The following is a 19,426-nucleotide window of genomic DNA, read 5'->3' on the forward strand; positions in this document are numbered from 1 at the left end:
CCAGACAGGTTCAGTGACTTGCCAGAGCTAGAATCTGAACCCAGGGCTGACTTTTGCACACTCTTAAGAGCTGCCCAGGGCTGAGAAACACCCAGATGCATGCTCTGGGGAACTGAGGCTAACCGTCTCTAATTCCCCCCATTCTAGAAAGAGCCAGGACCACCCTTCCTTCCCTTAACTTGGGGCGACTTAGCCTGGTAGGGAGCTGGGATGGGGCACCCTCAGCCAGCCCTGGAGGTTGTCTCCGAGACCTGACGTGGCCTCCTGACACTGTGACCATACCTGCAGCCCCAGACCACTCTGACCTGATCCCTCCATCCCACCATCAACTTCAGAAACCTCAGGTCTGGTGTGGTGGGGCCGTGGTCACGGAGTGGGCTGGCTCCGTTCCACGACCCGCCTAGGAGAAGTGTTGTGCGCCCCGGGGGAGCCGTGTGCAGTGTGTGTGGGGAGAAACTGAGTGTTGCTATAAAAGGAATGTTGTGTGAATGCACAGGCTCCGTGAACAGAAATTTCGCCAGCTCTTAGAGGACTGGTAAGATCTGGGAGAAGGCAGTACTGTGGGAGGACACCTGGTGCCCCCGCCCAGCCCAAACCAGCCTGTCCCTGCCTCCGCACCTCCAGGGAGGCTGATGGAGGGGGCCGAGCAGGGAGAGAGGCCCGAGAGCACCCCTGGGAACATGAGGCCTTTGACAGCAGCTGGGAGCCCAGCCCCATCCTCTACCCAGCTCTGCTCCCTTCTCTGCTCCTCTGCTCCCCCTCCAGCTCTCCCTCCCTCCCCAAGGCCACCTCAGAGACTCACTCCCCTCCCTCCAACTTCCTGACACATGGGCAGCCCACCCCTCACCCTCCCCTAGCCGGGGACCTGACTCCCCCACCTCAGTCAGGCTCAGACCAAGACCCTCCAAACAATCACCAAGGGTTGCTTCACTGCCCACCGCACCCTCCTGCTTGGCATACCCCACTCAGACCCCAGGAACTCTAAGCTATGGTTCTCTAGCTCAGATTTTCCCTCCAGCATTTTGAGCCCTCTCCCACCTCTAACTCACAGGAGAAAGAGTCATTCAGGGGGGTTGACAAGAACTTTATTTACCGTTACAGGACACAGGATACTGGGCTTTGGAAGGGATGAAGAACCAGTGGGGGAAAGATTTGACGGCGGTGTTAGCCCAGCCAGTTCTATGGCTGAACCCCTCCTTGTACAGTTGGGCTTCGTCTATGAGACCCCCACTGTATCAAGCATGTTAAGGCCACTGCACATTGGCTCAGGGACCTTCCACCGTGGCAAGATCCTCATGACAATACAGGGCCAGACCGAGCAGGATTGAGAGTCTGGGGGCTCACCGAGGTCTGGCGTGTCCCCTGCCTGCCAGGCCTCTACCTTGCCACCTGGCGCAGAAGCTCCAAGGGTACCAGGAACGGGTTCAGGGGGCACACCCCAGCCGCTTGCCAAGAGGATATGGGCTGGCTGGAGCCAGCATTCTCAGGGGCCTGAGGGCTGGCCTGGCCAGTCTCCTCCTGACCCCTGGAACCTGCCCCACTATCCTCAGTTCCCGACGCCAGGCCCCCACTGGCAAGGTCGCGCTGGGGGGCCGTCAGATGTCGGTACATACCCGACATGTGTTGAACCAGGGTGGCGCAGGGCAGACGGGACAACTCCTCAGGAAGCGCCATGAGCAGGTCAAGGACCACAGCGGACTCTGGTGAGGGATGGAAAGGGGATGAGTCGGGAGAGGGGTGCTGGCCACCAAAGAACCCACCCCCAGAGTGCCGGCCCTGCCCTCCTCACCAGCTGCGGAAAGCTCAGGGCCCTGGCCACCGCGGGAGACGGATGATAGGTACGTGTAGATCTTTTCGAAGTCCACAGAAAAGTCTCCCTCAGCAGACTGGCCAGCCAGGGACTCGGAGGATGCCTCAGGAGCAGGGCCTGGTGTCTTGGGAGTGGAGCCAGGAACCTCACCCCCTCCGGGGGCCTCGGGGGCGGGGCTGGAAGCCTCAGGACCCAGGTCCTCCTGTCCTCCAGGGGCTCTGAGGAGCAGTGGCTTTCCACAAGCCTGCGTGGGCTTGGAGGGCACTGAGTGCAGGAGGCTGACGGGCTCCGTGGCAGCGATGGCGAGCACCTGGCAGGCAGAGAAAGATCAGGGAAGGAAGGGCAGAAGTGTCCCCGTGGGTTGCTCCCCTGCCCTGCAGGAGACAACCTTCAAATCCTCCCTCCCACCCTGAGGAAGGCTGAGAGGGTGGACATGGAGGCTAGGGTGACCAGTAACAGGCCAGAATCACAGAGCTGGCAAAGGGAAGGGATCCAGGTCCAGCGTAGACTCATATATACGATCCTGTCCTCCGGGACACCCCCATCCTGCCTGGGGGGGGATGGCTATACCTGTGAGAAAGCCACAGTAAGTGCCTCCTCCAGTGGGCCTGTTATCTTCTCAGCCAGATCCATCCACACCTGGGTGGAACAAGCAGAAGATACTTAGGGATCAATTCTCAGGAGTCCCCCATACCCTACCCCTCCCTGGAGCTCCCCTGTCCAGATTATCCCCCAGAACTCCCACCTCATTCCCCAGGGGCCAGCCCTGGGGAACCTTGCCCCATCTCACCTCGATGGGAGCTGGGGTCTGTGTTTCCCAACGCCTTGGACCCTTTGGGCCACCTGGATGTATCCTCTGAATGGCCTCCCGGGCCACTCGGCCCTTGAGCTGCCGGATAAAGTCCTGGATCTGCGAAGTAAGAAGAGGCCAAATGGACCTTCTAGAAGCCCAGGGCTAGGCAGTCCTGCCTGTTCCAGGGCTAGCCACTGCTCCCTAGCCTCCCACTGGCCAGGGGTTGAGGGTCATAGGGACTGTGCCCAGGGTTCTCGGGCCAAGGCCCTAGGCATGACCAGCTACCTGACAAAGATATAAGGCCCTGGCCGGTTCTGGCTCCTCCCCGCAGCCACAGCCCACATCCATGGTTAAGTACTATCCTAGTCACCTACCCGCTTCTTCCACTACGCTCTATTTCCCTGACTCTCACTTCTTGACTCCCATTTCAATCTCATTCATTCCCGTCCAGTCCCGCTGCGACCTGCCACCCATTCTGGGAAGTGAAGGAAAGTGTTCGTCGCTCAGTCGTTGCCGACTCTTAGCGACCCCATGGACTGCAGCCCTTCAGGCTCCTCCGTCCATGGAGTTCTCCGGGCAAGAATACTAGAGTGGGTAGCCATTCCCTTCTCCAGGGGATCTTCCCGACCCAGGGATCGAATCGGCACCGTCTGCATTGCAGGCAGATTTCTTCACCATTTGAGCCAGCAGGGAAGACCCATTCTGGGGCCTTCTTTCAAACTCGGAGCTCGCCCCGCCCCTAAATTTTGCCTTCGCTCCGCCTCTCAGACTTCGGCGACACGGCCTCCTCCTCGCCCCGCCCCTCGACTCGCTCTGTCCCGCCCTCACCCCGCCCTCAGCTTCTCGCAGCCACACAAGGCCCAGCCTTGCACTAGTCCCGCCTTCTCCGGCGTTCTTCCGGTTCCTCAACCTCGGCCTCGTCCCCGCCTCACCCTCGACCGGCCCACTCCAAGGCCCCGCCCCCAAGCCTCACTTTCGTTCAGCCCACCCTCAGGCCCCGCCCCTATGCCAGCCCCGGACACATCCTAGCCCCGCCTCCAGCCTTGCTCCCATCTCGGGACTCTTCTCACCTCCGTATTGCTCCGGCCCGGTAACTCTCGGGCCAGCTCGGCGGCGTCCAGCTCTGGTTGGCCCTGTCGCGCCTGCAGTAGTCGTAACAACTGCCGCTTCTCGCTGGCTCTCCAGGCCGCGGGGCCAGTCACCTCCACCAGATAGCGCCTCGGGATCGCTCGCCGCCGCTGCGGTGGCTTCATGCCGGTGAGCCGGGTGAGGGCCTCGGCGTCGTTCCGGAGTGTTTCCTTGGTGGGCGGGGTTACGGCGGCCTCTGGGTCCAAAAGACTCCGCGCGGAAGCAGACTTGGATGGGGGCGTGGCTCTGCGTTTGCAGGCCGTGAGGAACGGCCTACCCCGGAAGCGATGGGGACTGGTATCTAACTGAAGCTAAGGCAAACGAGACCCCACCGCCCGCATTCTGTCTCATTCGTGAACTGGAGCCGAGACCTTAGATCTCATCCCTTCCCTCCATTCCAGGAATAAGTCTTGTGAAACTCCTGTTATGTGCTTTGTAGCCAAGAACCTCAGCTGTGGGGTCGGATAGCCCAGATTGGTGATTTAAGTGATGTGGCCTTGCCGAGGCTGTTTCCTCAGCCGTAAAATGGAGCTAAAATCCCGCCTTTGTCTATGCTCTGAGGAGGGTGAGGTCAGGCAGGAGGGATTTAAGGACCTTAAGGCAAGACGGAGAGGAGCTTGGAGCAGAGACTTGAGCTCGAGGTCTTAGGAAGGGCAGGGTCCGGGCGGTGGGAGTAGAGCGCGGAGAGACTTTGAGAAGGCCGGTGAGCTGGCAGGTTTGGAGGAGGAGACGAGGCTATTTAAGCTGGTGGGATTGGATGTTCCCTTTTGTTAGGGATAAAATGCCCGTGGGCGGTATCTGCACACGTGTATAAGGGCCTCAAAGCCCCGCCTCAAAGCCCCACCCCTCCAATCTGAACCTCTTCCTGCCCGGAATCCCCACCCCCGCTCCACGCACACGCGCACGCGCGGACTTCAGAAAGCCGCAGTCCAGACCAGAGGTTTATTTTGGGCCCAGGTGGGAGGGTGGGAGAAGCAAGGAGGGCGGGGCGCAGCGATCGTAGTCTCAACGAGTAACGTAGTCCCCCGAGGCGGGCCTGATACGAGGCCGTGGCTGGTTTGTCTTTGGACCCTGCTGGGGGCGCGCCATCTCTGGAAAGAGGCGACTCAGGCTGAGTGGGGAGAGGACACTAAGGCTGGTCACCCTCTTCTCAACCCATCGCCGGCCGCCCCATCATGGCTGGGTGAGAGAGGATGCTAAGTCTGAAACCCGAATTCTCTTTGCCTACTGCCTGTGTGAGGTGTTGAGAACCTTTCTTATGACACTAAACCCGCAGTCGGCTACGGGTCACCCACTACCTGAGTTCGAATCCCAGTTCCACTAAATTTTTGTGACCTTTAGCAAGTCCATTTCAGAGAGTGCCTCATTTTCCTTCTAATATGGAGATAATAGTAGAAAGTTGTTACAAGGATTAATATGCGTTAATCATTTGGAACTCCGCCTGGCAGAAAGAACGGGCTATGAAGATCATTATCATCCCCTCCCTCCTCCATCTGTGCTAACCGGCCCCACGTTACACTCCCCCTCCTTCCTGCGCCCCAACACTTACCTGCCTCACTGGGGCCTCCTGGGCGGGCGGCCGCTGGGCGAGGCTCTCGGGGGCTGACCGGGGAGTTGGGGCGCTGGAGAAGAGAGGAAGCTGAGAAATAGGGGCTGCGGTGCGCAGGGCCGGAGCTAGGGCGACCCCTGGAGGCTGCTGCGGGCGTAGCGGAGGCCGGTCTAGGGATGTTCAGGGCTGAGCAGGCCGACGCGCTGGAATAGACTGGGGGCCAGGCGGAGATCCCGGAGGGTGGAGATTGGTACCTGAGTGCGCGCACACGAGGCTGAGGCCGGCGGCCACAGCGGCGCCCAGCGCGAAAGCGGCCAACACTAGCGCTACCACCGGCGCGGGCTCCAGGGCCTCCGGCGCCGGCGCGGGAGACTCGGGTCGCACAGCTCTGCCGGGGAAGCCCTTGGGTAGCCCTGTGAGAAGTACAACGCTAAGACTGGAATCAGGCCTCAGATGTCCTCCCCACCCCTCTTCTGGACCCCAGAGATCTCCCCGCTCACTGGGGGGCAGCCGTGGCACGGTCACCACGATGGGCTGCGTCAATGTGTGCAGGTGGGGGCTGTCAGCACCCAGGCTCTCATCGCTGCCACTGCCGGCGCCTGCGCACGCCTCATCCTGAGGCAGACACTGCAAGGAGAGGGGGCACAAGAGACGGGAATGTCAGGGGCCGGACTGCATGGACTGGGCCGCAGGCAGATCTAAGTGTCTAGCACTCTGTTGCAACCAGGGATCGCATCACTAGAACCCTGGAAATCTGGCCCCTTCGGAAGTCTCTGCCCCCAACCCCTGCCTGAGACCCAGTACCTACTCCCAGTTTCGAGATACCACCGCCCCCAGGTCCAAAAGCGCCCAGATGCCCAAACCCTAAGGAGTTTCTCCCTCGGATGTCAGAGGCACTCGCCCGACCCCTGATGGGCCCGGGAGCCCACGTTCCCGGTCCTGCGCTCCTGCGCCCGCGCACCGGCGACAGTGGAGGCAGCGTCAAAGGCGCAGGCGTCCAGCGGGCATGGCGGAGGCGGCGGCGGCGGCAGCGACTCAGTTGGCAGTGCAGGAACTGCACAGAGGCGTTGAAGACCGGGCGCAGGCGGAAGCTGAAACGCGCAGGACGGGCGGCACCGAGGAGCGGCCGCGGTGGCGGGAAGGTGACCGAGGAGTCGGCGGAGCAGCCCCCGCGCAGCAGCGCCAGGGCGGGGCCCAGGGCCGGGCGCGAGGAAGGTGTTACGGAGCAGCCGTGCAGGGCCAGGCCCCAGCGTGGGGAGGGACGGGCCAGGGCCGCCTGGGGGGCGGGGTCGCCGTCAGGATCGGCAGCCCTCACCGGCCCTCACCCGGCCTCCGTGCGTCCCGCGTCTACCTGCACAAACACGCGGCTGTCCGCTGGGACCTCGAGCGGCCCCGCACGGCGCGGGAAGGCGTCCTCCGCGTCTGACAGCTCCAGATTGAAAAGGGGTCGGCGCAGCCAGGGCCCGGGCGCCGCAGGGAACGGGGGCTCTGGCGGGGAGAAAGGGCGGCACAGGACAGGGAGGACGCGCTGTCTCTTGGTTCCCCCAGCCAACCTCCCCGCCTCCCCTGCCTTCTTTGGAAGACGGATGCGGTTGTGGAGGATTCACCTGCGCTCGGCTCTGTGCCTCATGCCTTCAGCCATAAAGCTGCCGTGATGTACCCCCTGGAGACCCCCAGGACGTTCCAGCCCAGCCCCTGAGCCTGGACGCAAAGCTGCACCTTCCTGGGGAGGCACCCCTTTTCCCAGACCCCGTCTTCTCCACCTGCAGTGGGCAAAGGATCCCTGGCGGGGAAGGGGAGCTGAGGGGCGCCTGGCAGTGGATGGTCTGGGTGAGCGCAAAGGTCCTCCCCTACCCCCACCCACCCAGGACCAGGGACTGCTTTGGGGTCATAGCAGGGCTGTCTAAGGGGGACGATGCTGACCCCACCCTTTGCTTTCTACGAGTTGGGGAGAACAGCAAGGTGGTCTTCCTCCAGCCGTTTCGGCACCATGGAAGCCCAGCCTGGCCACCAGGGTCTGGGGCTTTTCCCCATATCTGGTTCCTCACTTCTGGACTGAGGGCAGCAGCAGCAAAGGAAATAGGCACCGGGGAGCTCCTACTGGGGTGTGTGATCACCCTGCTACCCCCATCTGCCTTCAGGAGGCACTCAACTGTGTTCTCAAAGGATGGTATCTAAACGCGCACCGTTCCTAAGATCATTTGTGCAGACCACTCCCCTCCCACAGCCCTTGGCCTCACCATGGCTGCTGGGGACTTTGAAGTTGGGGATCCAAGACAACCTGGAATGGGGGGTGGGGAGACCCCACCTTCCACCCTCCCACTCCCCCAGGCAGGGTAGATGAGAGGCTGCTTGAGATAGGGCAGCACAGGAATGGGGGTGTGCTGGGCCATGTCCCCTTGCCTGTACATACCAGCTGGCTCGCTGGGCAAGGCGGTGGTCCCTGAGAGCAGGGCCAGCAGCAGGAGCACGGTGCCCAGCATGCTGGCCTGGCTGAGGTGACAGCGTACAGGGCTGGTGGCAGAGGCACCAGCCAGGCAGCACCCACACCCAGGAGGTGGGCAGGCGGCCCTGTCCTTGGCTGGGTGGCCACTTCCGGAGGCAAGGAGCGGGGGCGGCAGACTGTTGGGTCGACATCAGAGCTGGCGCCCAAGGCCTGCCAGGGATTAAGGGCTCTCCCACCGGACCTGTGGCTATCAGATTAGGGGGAGGTCCCACACACTGGACATTAAATATGCAGCAAGTCACTACAAACTACCCCTCTGGCCCCCAGCCCTGCCTCCCCTCACTGCATAGGCCTCTTCCACTTAGATGGCCCCCAGCCCACTTCCAAGGTCAGGCCTCAGGACCCCTTCCCCTTTTCCCACCTTGCTGCCAGGCTCAGGACACACGCCACAGACTCAGTGGAAGAAAAGGGAGGGGTTTTATTCTCAAGCGTCTAAGGATTTACAAACGAGGGCATTTTGTTTTAAAAAGGGATGGGGCAATACTGGCGGCCTGAGGAGCGGTGGTGGGCCGATGGGCTAGGCCAGGCCGCCCCAGGCCCCTGGCTGCCCACTCTGCCCTCTGCCTGGTTGAGAGGGGGTGGCTGGTGGCTGGTGACTGGGGGGCGGGGGAAGGGAGACATGGGAGAGGAAGGGGGGAAGGAGAGGCTCCCATTTAACACTGAAGGGGAAGGGGGACACAGGTGGACACTCACACACAAAACAGAAAATAAAGTTAAATAAAAGTTAAACCCAGGCAGCTGGCCTCAGGCCTGTGCGGGCCCTGGGGCTGGCCACGCAACCTTCCTGGCTACCCAGAAAGGCCCCTGGCAAGGGAGGGCGGAGGCCATGCCTACTGGCCCCACACCCTGCCCCTCTCCCCTCACAAAGGGGACTGGAGCAAGAAAAGGTGGCCACCCCCTGGGGCGGGGGACAAAGATGACTTTGAGTACTTTTTAAACATGCGGCGTTTTGTGACTATCCTAGTAGTAACTAGATTCGGTGAGATAAATGGAGGTACAGTGATGCCTAGTCTAGATTGCTTCAGCTACATCCAGCGAGGTTCCTCACCTTTGGTGTTGGTTGATTTTTGTGGTTTTTCTGGGGTTTTGTTTTTTCCTTTTTTTTTTTTTTCCTGTTAACGTTATTTTGTTCTACTGTCCACTTGATTCGCATGCATCACCACCAACAAGGAAACACAGTCCCTCTTGCTCTGGCTGCTTGCTGCCCAGGGCCCCATGGACGCCAGGGCCTCAGGGTGGGCTGGGGACTGGCCAGCTCCGGGTGAGTCGAGGGGCACTCGTGGGCCACTACGAGGGCGTGACTGCCTGCACACGCCCAGCCCTTGGCCTGCTCCCACCTCTGTCCCTGTCAACACATCCTCGAACCCCCACATCCAATCCGTGCACCCTCATCCCTACCTCCCGGGGCCCCACGGACCCCCTCCTGTCACCCGTTCCCTCCGCCACCTCCCTGCCACACCAGCGCCGGCTGCCTTCCACCACGCCCCGCGCCTACTGTCCCTGAAGGCCACCCTGTGTGGCCACGGCCCCTTGGGCTTCCTCCATACCCCCTGAGGTCCTCCGCTCACCCCTGCAAACTTGGCCAGTCTCCAGCCCTGAGGGAGGAGCAACCCCCCACCCCCAGAGCCCACCTTTGGGACTAGTCTCTCCCGGGTGGTAGCATGAGCCCCCACGGCTCAGCCCCCAGCCCAGCCCCCCAGTACCCACAGCGGTTCGGGGGGCTGCCGCCACAAGCAGCTAAACACGACTTTGGTAAAAGTTTCTGAAGGTACCAACAAAGCCCATGAGAACAAGCTCTTCTCCTCCCCCCACCCCCAAACACCCCACCAAGTACAATAAAATACAATAAACTCCAAAAAGGACCCCCTGAGATCAAAGAGAGAGAGAGAGAGACCAGCCCGGGTCCGGCTGCAGTCACAATGTCCAGCCCGCCTGCCGGGGGAAGGGCGCCCGCCAACTGGCTCATCACTGGCCAGAGACCTAAGTGGACCCAGGGGTCCCCGCCGGGGGTGGCAGGGCCTGGGCCAGGAGAGAGGCAGAGGTGGGGAGGGAGACGGGGAAAGCCAGAGAGGTAGAGAGGGAAGTGGCAGAGAGGGAGATGGAGCCAGGGTGCATGTGTGCATGGAGGGGGCGGTGGGGACAGCGCGGTGTGGGAGGGTGCAGGGAATGGCGGCTCTCTCCCGACCCCTGGGGGCCGCCCCAGCCCAGAGGTTACAACTGAATAAATAGCGAGACTGCTCGCGGCCTGCTGTCTTCCGTTCACAGTGTCTGTCGGGGGGGGGGACGTGTACGGCCGGCTGATCCCAGGACGGGAAAGGGCTGGGGCCTGGCAGGCCCATCTGTCCACGGCTGGTGGGCAGGGAGTCGGGGGTGGGTCGGCGCCCCCTACTATCTGTCCTCAGCCCTCGTTGGCCATCCGGGTCCCAAGGCTCCCCTGGTGGGCAGCTGGGGGACTGTGCAGGGAAGGGGGGGCCTGAGGCCGCGTCCCCCAGCGGGCCGGCCGCCACCGTGCGGCTACCTGAAGAAGGGCAGGTGGTGCTGGCTCAGGACCCCGCTTGTCCTCGGTGACTCGGTCTTCGCCATGACATCCTTGAACCAGGACGCCACATCCACCTCCAGCGTCTCGTAGCGCTTGATGAAGCTGTGTTCCTGGGGGCCCAAGTGGGTGGGGCTCAGGACCAGGGTGTCTGTTCCCTGGCCGCCTGGCCTCCAGTGGGGCAGGGGTTTTTGGATGGGGGCTGGGAGGGGTCCTGGGTACTCACAAGTAGCTTATTATACTTTGGTCTCTTCCTGTGATCTTTAGTAAGGCTAAAGAGAGAGAGAGAAAGGAGAGAAATGAGAGCCGGGAGGAGGGGCCTGGCTGCCCACCCCACTGAATCAGGGCTGCTGGATCTGCGGGCCAGAGCCCATTTCCTCGCTCCCCAAAGCCTTGTGCTGACAGAGAGGCCAGGGTTGCACTCAGGCCCCTTATCTCTGACAAAAGCCTGACACACACAGTGAGACGCCCACGGGAGAAGTAGGTAGGTGGGGGGATAGGTAGATGGGTGGGCTTCCTACCCACTCCCACCCACTTCCCCACCCCGGCCCCATCCCTCCCCCCTCCCCCCGGAAAGCTCCTGTGTGGACACCCTGCTCAATGGTGTGGGACCCTCTGAGCTCTCAGTCCTGGGACACCTGTGCTCATTCACAGTTCCCTGGTGAAGGCCAAGGACCACCTTGCCAAATACCCCAGGGCTAGGGGTTCCCTGTGGCTGAGTCTGGACGCAGGGCTTAGGCTCTGGCTCCAGTCTGCAGCCCCCAGCCCCCATCCCAGGGGGCCCTTCACCCCACCCCAGTGGCCTAAGCTCAGGGTCACATCTGACCTCGCCCTGCCTTCCAGACTGGAGGGCAGGGCTGGGGGTGCTCACCAGTCTTTGACGAAGGACTGGAAGTCCCCCGAGAAGCCCATGTGTCCGGGCAGGAGCGGGGGCTCCTCTTGGAGGACTTTGGTGAGGACCTCAAAGTCTGTCTTGCAGTTCTTGTAGGGGAACTGTCCTGTCGCCAGCTCCACCTGGGAGAGAAACGGGCAGGGCTGGGCCGGCCAGGGAGGACAGGGCCCTGCCCTTTCTGCTGCCACTGCCTGCCTCCGGGCCCCGAGAAAACCCAGCCTCCAAAAGCCGGGGCCCCAACTCACCAAGGAGATGCCCAGGCTCCACACATCGGCCCGGATGTCGTAGTCGGGCTTGGTGGGATCCGGGGGGTCGATGCGCTCAGGCTGCCGGTGGGAGGGGGGAGAGGGTGATGGATGAGCCCTGGGGCCGGGGTGGGTGCACCACCCCTCCTGCCGGCACCCCCGGGCCCCCTACTTACTGCCATGTAGGCGGCACAGCCCGCACTCCGCGTTTTGGCTTTGGAGTCGACCAGGCGGCCGCTGATGCCGAAGTCACAGAGCTTGATCTGGCCCCGCTCGTCCAGCAGGATGTTGGAGGGCTTGACGTCACGGTGGATCACGCCATGCTTCTCCTTCAGGTAGTAGAGCGCCTTCACAATCTGCAGTGTGGGCAGCGGAGGACACCGATCGGTGATGTGGAGGCCGAGGCTGGGGGGCACCTGCCTGCCCACCTGCGCCCTCCAGGCCACTCACTGCCACCGTCATCTTGCCCAGGATCCGCTCGGGGATGGGGCCCTGCATCCGCTTCTTGAGCTTCTCCGCGCACGTGCCCATGAGCTCCATGGCGATGAAGACGTCCGTCTGCAGGGACAGCAGTGGCTGTACCCCTCTGCCCACCCGACAGGCTCAGGGCCCGGGGGAGGAGATGGGAGGATTGGGGGAAGCCCTCGTCTCACATTGGTGATGAAAGTCCCGAAGCACTGCACAATGTAGGGGCAGTCGTGGCTCTTGAGCACCACATCCAAATCCATGAGGATCCTCTTGTTCTCCTCCTTATTCCCCGAGCGCCGCATTTGCTGCATGGGACAGCCGAGGGCTCAGCGCTGAGCCTGGGGCGCAGGGCCGCCATGGGACATGGAGGGGGTTGCGCTCCCATGGGCAGGGCGGGGTGGGCTCACCTTGACAGCGATGACGTGCCCCGTCTTCCGGAAGCGCATCTTCCACACCTGGCCGCAAGTGCCGCTGCCCATCTCCCCCAGGTTCTCCAGGTCATTGATCTCCGCCTGGTAGCGCTGGCAAGGAGAGTCAGGGCTGGGGATCCAGCGGGCCTCTGACCTCAGCCCCGGCCCACATCTCCCAGCTGTGTCCCGCCCGCCCTCCCTGAGGCCGCCAAGGGAAGTGCGTTAGGTTACCTGGCCCCCGATGGTCAGGTAGCCCGTCTGTTTCATGATCTCCTGCAGCTTCTGGTCAATCTCGATGCTGAAGGGAGAGGGAGTGGGTGCCGGTGGAGGGGGGTCCTGACCAACGTGAGGTGACCCCAGCCCCCAACACGCAGGGGGTTCCACAGAGCTCACCAGCACCACCCTGAGGCTGGCCCTGCGCCCCCTGACCTCCTGACCATCCCCCAGGCGGCTCACCTCTCCATGCTGCGGGGTGTGAACAAGGTTGAAGGCAGCCCCAGCATGTGGCGGGGCCGGGCGGGGGGCGTGGGGTGCTGTGGGGAGCTCTCGGAGGACGGTGAGCGGCTGCCCCCATCGTTGGCCAGTGGGAGCTGCAGGGCTGGGGGGTGGTGAGAACCAGGGGTGGGGAGGGGGTTAGCTCCCGGCTGGCCCCAGCTGCAGGCCCTGGCGCCCCCATCCTTCCCTCCCCGGTATCCCTCAGGTGGGCCAGCACAGCCCCCAGCCCTGGCGGACAGGGAGTGCCCCGCTCCTAGACCACTCTCGGGGTGCTTTCTCCCAGCCCCCCTGACTGGGAAGGGCTTGCAGTGGGCTGGTGGGGGAAGAGTGGTCCCCAGAGGCTGAGGGTTCACCCCAAGTATTCCCTGATAGAGAAAGGAGGCCCTGAGGCTGCTAGTGGATCTCAGGCAGGTAGGCCGCCCCTACCCTGGGGCCCCTTCCTCCCCACTCTGCCCAGGAAGAGGCTCAGGGCCACCACCCCCACAAAGTGGCAATGCTAAACTGGGGAGAGAGTGGGTGAGGGACCCAGGCTTCCAGCTGCCTTGCCTGTTCTGTTTCAGGGTCAGGGAGGGCTGCCCTCTGGCCAGCAGACTCTGTGAGCCTCCGGCCCGGCCTGCAGAGGTGGGGCCAATGAGGCCAGGGCAGGAGCCCAGGCTGGACCTGTGTCCTTCAGGTGAAGGGAGCCAGGTGACCCAGCCCCTCCAGGGGCCGGCAGGGCTCCAGGGACAGGCCAGGCCAGGTGGGGAGGTTGGTTCTTTCCAGAAGCCTGCATGCGGACAGCTTGGGCATGCTACAGGCAGGCGGGCAGGCAGCGGGCAGGCAGCGGGCACCCCAGGATGGGCAGGCGGCGTTAGGGGACGGGGGGGTGGGAGACAGACAGATGGGAGCTGAGACTTGGGGCCCAGCTGCCCAGAAGAGGCGCTGCAGAGACAGGCCGGAGAGGGGCTAGGGACAGGAGAGCAGGCCCCTGATGGACAGAAGCCTCCTGGCCAGGCAGGCCACAGAGTGGGAGCAGAGGCCAGAGTGGCCCTGGAAAAGATGGACGGCCCTCCAGAGAACCCAGGAACCTCAGAGACCCCGGCACTTGGCCTCCAGAAGGGAGCCCCTGGCTGGGGAGGCCGAAGGCTACAAGCAGCCCCCAGGTCCACCTCCCCTTGGAGAGAGGGCTGGGAGCTGGGCCGGGGGGCGGAGCTTCTCCCCTGCAAGTTCTCCAGGCGCCCGGTGGCGTGGGCCCAGTGGCCAATGGGTACAGACAGATGCAGTGTGGCTCTTGGCGCCCAGGCACTTTTCGTGCCCTGCTGGCCTACGATCTTGGTCGCAGCCAAAGCGAGGAGCAGACCTATGAGGCTGGCCTGCCAGTCCCAGGAGGGCATGGCGAGAGTGATGGAAGAGCTCTGGGAGCCCGAGGACGTGGCTGAGCCCAGTCCCCTCCACTGGCCCAGAGGCCTCTCCTCCAGTGCCCTCCCTGCTCTACCACGGCCAGAAGTCTGGTCCTAAACCCTCCCTCTCTGGCTGGACACCCTCCAGGGCTCCCAAAGACCCTCAAGCTCTGGGACCCTGCATCCCTGGCAGGCTCCCTGGGTGAGGACCACGTCCCTCCCCTCCCCAGGCCTCTCTGTGCCCTGTCGCCCCCACCCCCAACCCCTCACACAGTCCACCGGGCCCTCTGAAGGCTCCCCCAGAGCCCGGGGCCAAGGCAGCTTGTGGGGGGAGAGAGGCTTCCAGCCGGTCCCACAAACTGAAGCACGGCAGGTGTTTAAGAGGGGCCGGTGCAGGATGGCTAAGGGGGGTAAGGCCGGGGGAGGTATACAAAGGCCCTGAGAACAGAGATCACACAGGTGGTGCCGGGCCCACGGCAGGTCAGGAAGGCCAAATGAGAGCAAGAGACTGAAGGGGAGAGAAAAAAGAGGAGGATGAATGAGCAAGGATGAGAGAAGACACAGGGCGGTGGGGTGGGGTGGAGCATGCAGCCTGCCAGGCTGTCAGTGAGCACACACACGTACACACACAGGGCATGACACAAACCCACAAACACGTGCAGACAACACGCCACGGGACCCCCAATAGAGCCAACTCTCCCTCATGTTCTTACACACACACACACACGCCACAAGGCCCCCAACAGAGCCAACTCTCCCTCATGTTCTTACACACACACACACTTCCCAACCCAGTCCTATTCCACACACAAGGATCAATGAGGCCAGCCGGCCCCCCATCCCCCACCTTCCCCACAGGCACATCTGGCTGCCTCTTGGGCCCTGAGGGGCTGTTTCCTCTACTTCCACTCCTGTGCTCCCCACCTCCCAGGAGACTTTGCTCAAATGCCACCTTCTCCCCAGGCTTCCCGACCACCGCACCCCCCCCCCATCCCCCAACCCTGCAGAATCCATGACCCTGCTTCACTGGGCCTTTCCTCCAAGGCACGGGGCCTCTTCCACTTCTCCCTGCCCGGAGGACCCCCCAACCCCCACGGCCTCCCACCCCCAGGGGAGCACCAGCCCCTGGAACAGACAGGCTCAGTCCAGGCCTAGCACTGCTCAGCACAGGGTGGGGGGTGACATGGGTCCGCTGAGCTGATGAAGTGGATCGGCAGGTAGGGAGCCCAACCTTCCCTCCCTCCACTCACATACATGTACATGCACACGCACACACACACACACGCCTGCAGGCACACGCACGGACACTCGGGACCCCCTCAGCAGGCGACAGACTCCTGGCAGGTGAGGGAGTCTGTTTCCTCCTGTGGAGAGTCCAAACCTGAGCCTGAGAGGAACAGAGGAGCGGGAGGTGACAGGATACGGAGGAAGTGGCCGGGTGGGCCAGACACTGACCATGTGGCTGGAGAGAGTGAGGGTGGGATGGGGGGATGCACACGCACACACGGAGCATGACGGGGTGGGGAGGAGGGATGGCATTCTGCGGCTGGGGCAGCGGTTAGGTCAATGGTGCAGAGATTCAAGCAGCGATGATAAAAAGGCTGGTACCTGCTCGTTGGGACGGGGCAGGAGCAGGGCTTAGAGTGATCACAATAACTGGATGGGGAAAAGGAAGAAAAAAAAAGAAAAACAACACCACGATAAATCACAACAGAAGCAACTGATTTGTCCAAAAGAAAGGAAAATCAAATCATAACAAGGAGGAAGGGGGAGGCACGCGGCACCAAAGTGCAGAGAACAACAGATGGGAGGGCTGAGAGGATGGGATGGAGCTGACAGACACAGGCGCCAGGAGGGGGCTCCCCGGGGCATGTTCTCCGTGGGCCTCCCTGTGCCTCCTGCCCATCTGGGACAGCCACCCCACCAGGCATCCCAGGCCCTGCCCAGGCCTGTCTCATCCACGCTGGGGCTGGAGGGGGAGCAGCACTGAAGAGCCTGGTGGGGACCCTCCAGTCCTGGCTGGGCTTCCTACCCCAGGCAGAGTCTAACACAGCACTGCTGCCTCAGGGTTCTTCCTGGGACCCTAGAGACCCCTCCCCACTCCAGTCAGGAACCCACACGGACCAAGGGCAGAAAAGGGAGGGTAGGGAGTGGGCCATACATGAGAATGGGGGGTGACGAAGGAGTGGTGGGAGTACCCAGATGAAGAGATATCTTCCCTACCTCTCAAGATGACCCGACAGGGAGCTACATAAGCCACAAGAGTCATATCAGAGAGGTTAACAAGAAGGGGAATTTGCTGGGTCAAGAGGGACACAGAAAGCACGTGTGGGAGGGGACTTCCCTGGTGGTCCAGTGGTTTATATTCTGCACTTCCAATGCAGGCAGGGGGCACGGGTTCCATCCCTGGTTGTGGAACTAAGATCCCGAATACCACAAGAAGTGGCCAAAAAGTAATGTAAAGAAAAGAAAGTATGTGTGGGGAATACTCTTCATCAGGTCAGTAGGAAGGGGGAAAATCTGACTCCCTGTGAGCTTCGAGGATATGGGGAAGGGTTCCGTAGGACATTACGAGCAGACTAGATGTTGCATGGTGATCCCGGGCCAGGTGCGGGTGTTGAGGGGCAGCTCTTGACGCCACAAGACAGGATTCCGGAGAGACAGGCACTGAGATCATGGGATCACAAAGTAGCGGTGCGTGTACAGCCTGGGATGCCCAGATAGCCTCAGACTGGCCTCAGGTGTCCCTGGGCTATGTGTGGAAGGGGGAGTCACTTGATTCAAGATGACAACGTTGCCACGCTTGGAAGCTGCGTATTTATTTCTGGAGAATCCAGAAAGATGGTGGCAGTGAAACTAGTCCGCGGAGTATGAGGAGGGAGCCTGGCTTAGGTGGGTAAAAAGGTAGGTAGGAGGGAGCCTGCTGAACTAGTGACAAGATCCTGAAGCGGGGAGAAGGGAGCACTAGACATAATCACAGGGGCAGTTATATATGGTCCAGCGACGTCAGGTGTCCCCAGGTCAGCTGCACTTGTGTCAGCTGCTGAACCCGGCTGACAAGGACCAGGTGGCGGGGGAGGGGACCTCTTGACAGTCTCTGAGATGGCGACAGTGGAATCAGTTGGTGAAAAGGGATGTGTACACGTATACGGAGGAGCTGGATGTGGTCACGGCTGCATGGAGTAGGCGCACCAAGGCTTAGAGCAGGTGACAGAGGCTCCGAGGTTCCCGGTGATTGGGGGCGGGTCATCAGATGGAGGGCCTCGCCCTGGAGCCGGTAACTAGGTTCCCAGGCCCCATTAGGGGGAACCCCGAGGCAGGGTGAGGACTGACGGGGAGCTCACGGGCCCCACGCCCCCCGGGTCACCGTGACCCTCTCCCCGCGGGCCGACAGCGGGGAGCCGGGCGGAGAGGAGGAGCAAGAGCGCCCCGGAAGCGGGGGCGGGGCCTGGTGGCGGGGGCGGGGCCTCCCGCGGCGCGCGCCCCGCCCCGCCCGCCCCCTCCCCCACGCCGCCGTGCTTACTGGGCCTGGGCCGCTGGGGGCTGATATCCAGGTTGAGGTCGATCCTCCGCCGGGCCTCGCGGTTCTCCTGCTTTAGCTTTGCTTCCAGGCGGGACAGCTTCTGCTCCAGGGAGGACGCCGCCATCTTCCCCGCCGCCGCCGCCGCCGCGCACCGCCCGGCCGCCCGTCAGTCCGGCAGACAAACACCGCACTGCGCCTGCGCTTGGATGACCCCGCCGAGCCGCCGTCTCGCTATGCAAGGCGCATGCCCGGGGCGCGCACCCGCCCTCCCCGCGTGCGAACCTCCGCGCGTGCGTGCTTCATCCCAGCCGGAGGGATGACGCCTCCTAGAGCTCGCGAGTAGCAGCGTACACATCCTCCCAGTGTGATGCGCATGTGCAAATCCCCTAGAACTCCGGCAGGAGGCGCTGTTTGAAAACCCACTCACCATTCCGTTAAGAGCGGTGGGCGGAGAAAGCAGTGCGCAGGCGTACAGAAGGTGAGACCCGGGGGGGGGGGGGGGTACTCGCGTGCCGTCTGCTGCGCATGCGCACTCTTGGTTTCTCGCTCTTTTTTTATTTTTTTAAATTTCCTGCCGCTGTCCCCGGTGGTCGCCAGGCTGTATCCTCAGCCTCGTTCTTTCTCTTCCCGGCCGGCCCTAGCTGGCACCCACGCCTTCCAAAACTGCCTTTCTCATCTCGGACAGTGCTTCGTTACGGTCCCTGTAGTGCTTAATTGCTGCCTACTCACCATAATTAGGCACCTGTGGGAAGCCCTTTCCATTTCAGCGGGGTCAGGGTTGGCCACGAGGACTTGAAGGATGGGCGGGGTAGGGTTTGGGCCACTGTCTGGACGGTGAGAATCTAGCGGCGTGATCCCTGCCCTCAGCGACGTGGGGCCAAGGTCAAGGATAGAGAGTTCCAAGTCAGATTGGCTGTGGGAAATTTGAAGGCATCCCTCATCTGTTTAGCTCCTGGACAATGCAGAAGTTAGGACCTGGGGTTTGGTTCCTCCACCTGATGCCTTCACCACCTACACATTTTCTTCAGCTGGCCTGAAGAGTGCTGGGAAAATGTCCCCATCTGGAACCCTGGGGCGCCCAGGTAAGCAGCTTGCTTCTGCTCTCTGGTGCCTGGAGGAGGCTCACATGTTGGAGACACCATGGAGGTGGTGAAGCCCAGGAGGTCAGGGTTGGGCAGGCTGTGCCAAGGCCCTGCCCACTCTAGCACGAGAAAACTGATTGGTGTTGAAGGTTTCTGATGACTCTCCTGGTGACAACTTACAGGTGAAGCAGATCCAAAACTGTGGAGCCATGAGAATAACGGAATGTAAAGGACAGGCACTTCTACGGGAAAAGGCTATGTAGACGACCACCTGATGTCTCCTGGTTAACTAAGGTCTCTCTCTGCCTCTGCTCCCAGGGAAGAGGCTTATAGCCTTGATTCTGGAACCTGACTCTTGCCACTTGCCTGTACTTGGTCTGGTGAAATAGAAGCCTTAGACAACGGCAGGAGTGGACACAAGGGATCAAACTTATTTTCAGACTTCCCTGATGGCCCAGTGGTTAAGAATCCACCTGCCAAAGCAGGGGACTTGGGTTCGATTCCTGTCTGGGGAGATTCCACATGCCACGGAGCCACTAAGCCCTTGTGCCGCAACTACTGAGCCTGTGCTCTGCAAAAGAGAAGTGACCACAATGAGAAACCCATGCAC

General features: G+C 62.0%; 3 protein-coding genes across 9 annotated transcripts; all 3 read right to left on the reverse strand.

Annotated features, from left to right (window-relative positions):
* Nucleotides 1-1,063: 1,063 nt before the first annotated feature.
* Nucleotides 1,064-3,914, reverse strand: SNAPC2 (small nuclear RNA activating complex polypeptide 2). The gene is made up of 5 exons (XM_027547553.1): nucleotides 3,674-3,914; nucleotides 2,601-2,720; nucleotides 2,381-2,449; nucleotides 1,790-2,120; nucleotides 1,064-1,700 (listed from the first exon to the last, which is right to left on the reverse strand). Exons 1-5 carry the CDS (start codon nucleotides 3,854-3,856, stop codon nucleotides 1,378-1,380), a joined length of 1,026 nt encoding a protein of 341 aa, XP_027403354.1. The 5' UTR covers nucleotides 3,857-3,914; the 3' UTR covers nucleotides 1,064-1,377.
* Nucleotides 3,915-3,918: 4 nt separating this feature from the next.
* On the reverse strand, nucleotides 3,919-8,098 carry TGFBR3L (transforming growth factor beta receptor 3 like). Of its 6 annotated transcripts, none has more exons than XM_027547558.1 (7): nucleotides 7,694-8,098; nucleotides 6,632-6,768; nucleotides 6,242-6,556; nucleotides 5,781-5,907; nucleotides 5,535-5,693; nucleotides 5,281-5,353; nucleotides 3,919-4,004 (listed from the first exon to the last, which is right to left on the reverse strand). In XM_027547558.1, the coding sequence occupies exons 1-6, from the start codon at nucleotides 7,761-7,763 to the stop codon at nucleotides 5,286-5,288; spliced, it is 876 nt and encodes a 291-aa protein (XP_027403359.1). In that variant the 5' UTR covers nucleotides 7,764-8,098; the 3' UTR covers nucleotides 3,919-4,004; nucleotides 5,281-5,285. The 6 variants fall into 6 exon arrangements, 5 of the variants coding, with proteins under 5 accessions (XP_027403359.1, XP_027403357.1, XP_027403356.1 ...); XM_027547556.1 differs by lacking the exon at nucleotides 3,919-4,004 and adding an exon at nucleotides 4,354-4,439; XM_027547555.1 differs by lacking the exon at nucleotides 3,919-4,004 and adding an exon at nucleotides 4,389-4,475.
* Nucleotides 8,099-8,180: 82 nt separating this feature from the next.
* On the reverse strand, nucleotides 8,181-17,935 carry MAP2K7 (mitogen-activated protein kinase kinase 7). Of its 2 annotated transcripts, XM_027547551.1 has the most exons (12): nucleotides 17,735-17,935; nucleotides 15,820-15,867; nucleotides 12,794-12,935; nucleotides 12,569-12,635; nucleotides 12,335-12,448; nucleotides 12,113-12,232; nucleotides 11,910-12,017; nucleotides 11,636-11,815; nucleotides 11,460-11,540; nucleotides 11,194-11,336; nucleotides 10,549-10,594; nucleotides 8,185-10,435 (listed from the first exon to the last, which is right to left on the reverse strand). In XM_027547551.1, the coding sequence occupies exons 1-12, from the start codon at nucleotides 17,856-17,858 to the stop codon at nucleotides 10,301-10,303; spliced, it is 1,308 nt and encodes a 435-aa protein (XP_027403352.1). In that variant the 5' UTR covers nucleotides 17,859-17,935; the 3' UTR covers nucleotides 8,185-10,300. The 2 variants fall into 2 exon arrangements, with proteins under 2 accessions (XP_027403353.1, XP_027403352.1); XM_027547552.1 differs by lacking the exon at nucleotides 15,820-15,867 and having other exon boundaries at nucleotides 8,181-10,435; nucleotides 17,735-17,934.
* Between the last annotated feature and the right edge of the window lie 1,491 nt (nucleotides 17,936-19,426).

The sequence above is a fragment of the Bos indicus x Bos taurus genome, chromosome 7 (genome assembly GCF_003369695.1).
Source record: "Bos indicus x Bos taurus breed Angus x Brahman F1 hybrid chromosome 7, Bos_hybrid_MaternalHap_v2.0, whole genome shotgun sequence".
Lineage (NCBI taxonomy): Eukaryota > Metazoa > Chordata > Mammalia > Artiodactyla > Bovidae > Bos > Bos indicus x Bos taurus.

What these genes read in the sequence shown, in the direction of transcription:
- MAP2K7 (XM_027547551.1), bottom strand. Translation starts at nt 17,858, where the DNA reads ATGGCGGCGTCCTCCCTGGAGCAGAAGCTGTCCCGCCTGGAAGCAAAG. An exon ending in CCCCCAGCGGCCCAGGCCCA is followed by an intron (nt 15,868 to 17,734) that starts GTAAGCACGGCG and finishes TTCCCCATCCAG; the next exon opens with TTATTGTGATCACTCTAAGC. An exon ending in ACCTGACCATCGGGGGCCAG is followed by an intron (nt 12,449 to 12,568) that starts GTAACCTAACGC and finishes TCTCCTTGCCAG; the next exon opens with CGCTACCAGGCGGAGATCAA.
- SNAPC2 (XM_027547553.1), bottom strand. Translation starts at nt 3,856, where the DNA reads ATGAAGCCACCGCAGCGGCGGCGAGCGATCCCGAGGCGCTATCTGGTG. An exon ending in CGGGCCGGAGCAATACGGAG is followed by an intron (nt 2,721 to 3,673) that starts GTGAGAAGAGTC and finishes CTTACTTCGCAG; the next exon opens with ATCCAGGACTTTATCCGGCA. An exon ending in TTACTGTGGCTTTCTCACAG is followed by an intron (nt 2,121 to 2,380) that starts GTATAGCCATCC and finishes TCTGCCTGCCAG; the next exon opens with GTGCTCGCCATCGCTGCCAC.
- TGFBR3L (XM_027547558.1), bottom strand. Translation starts at nt 7,763, where the DNA reads ATGCTGGGCACCGTGCTCCTGCTGCTGGCCCTGCTCTCAGGGACCACC. An exon ending in ACAGCCGCGTGTTTGTGCAG is followed by an intron (nt 6,557 to 6,631) that starts GTAGACGCGGGA and finishes CCCGCCCCCCAG; the next exon opens with GCGGCCCTGGCCCGTCCCTC. An exon ending in CGCTGCCTCCACTGTCGCCG is followed by an intron (nt 5,908 to 6,241) that starts GTGCGCGGGCGC and finishes CTCTCCTTGCAG; the next exon opens with TGTCTGCCTCAGGATGAGGC.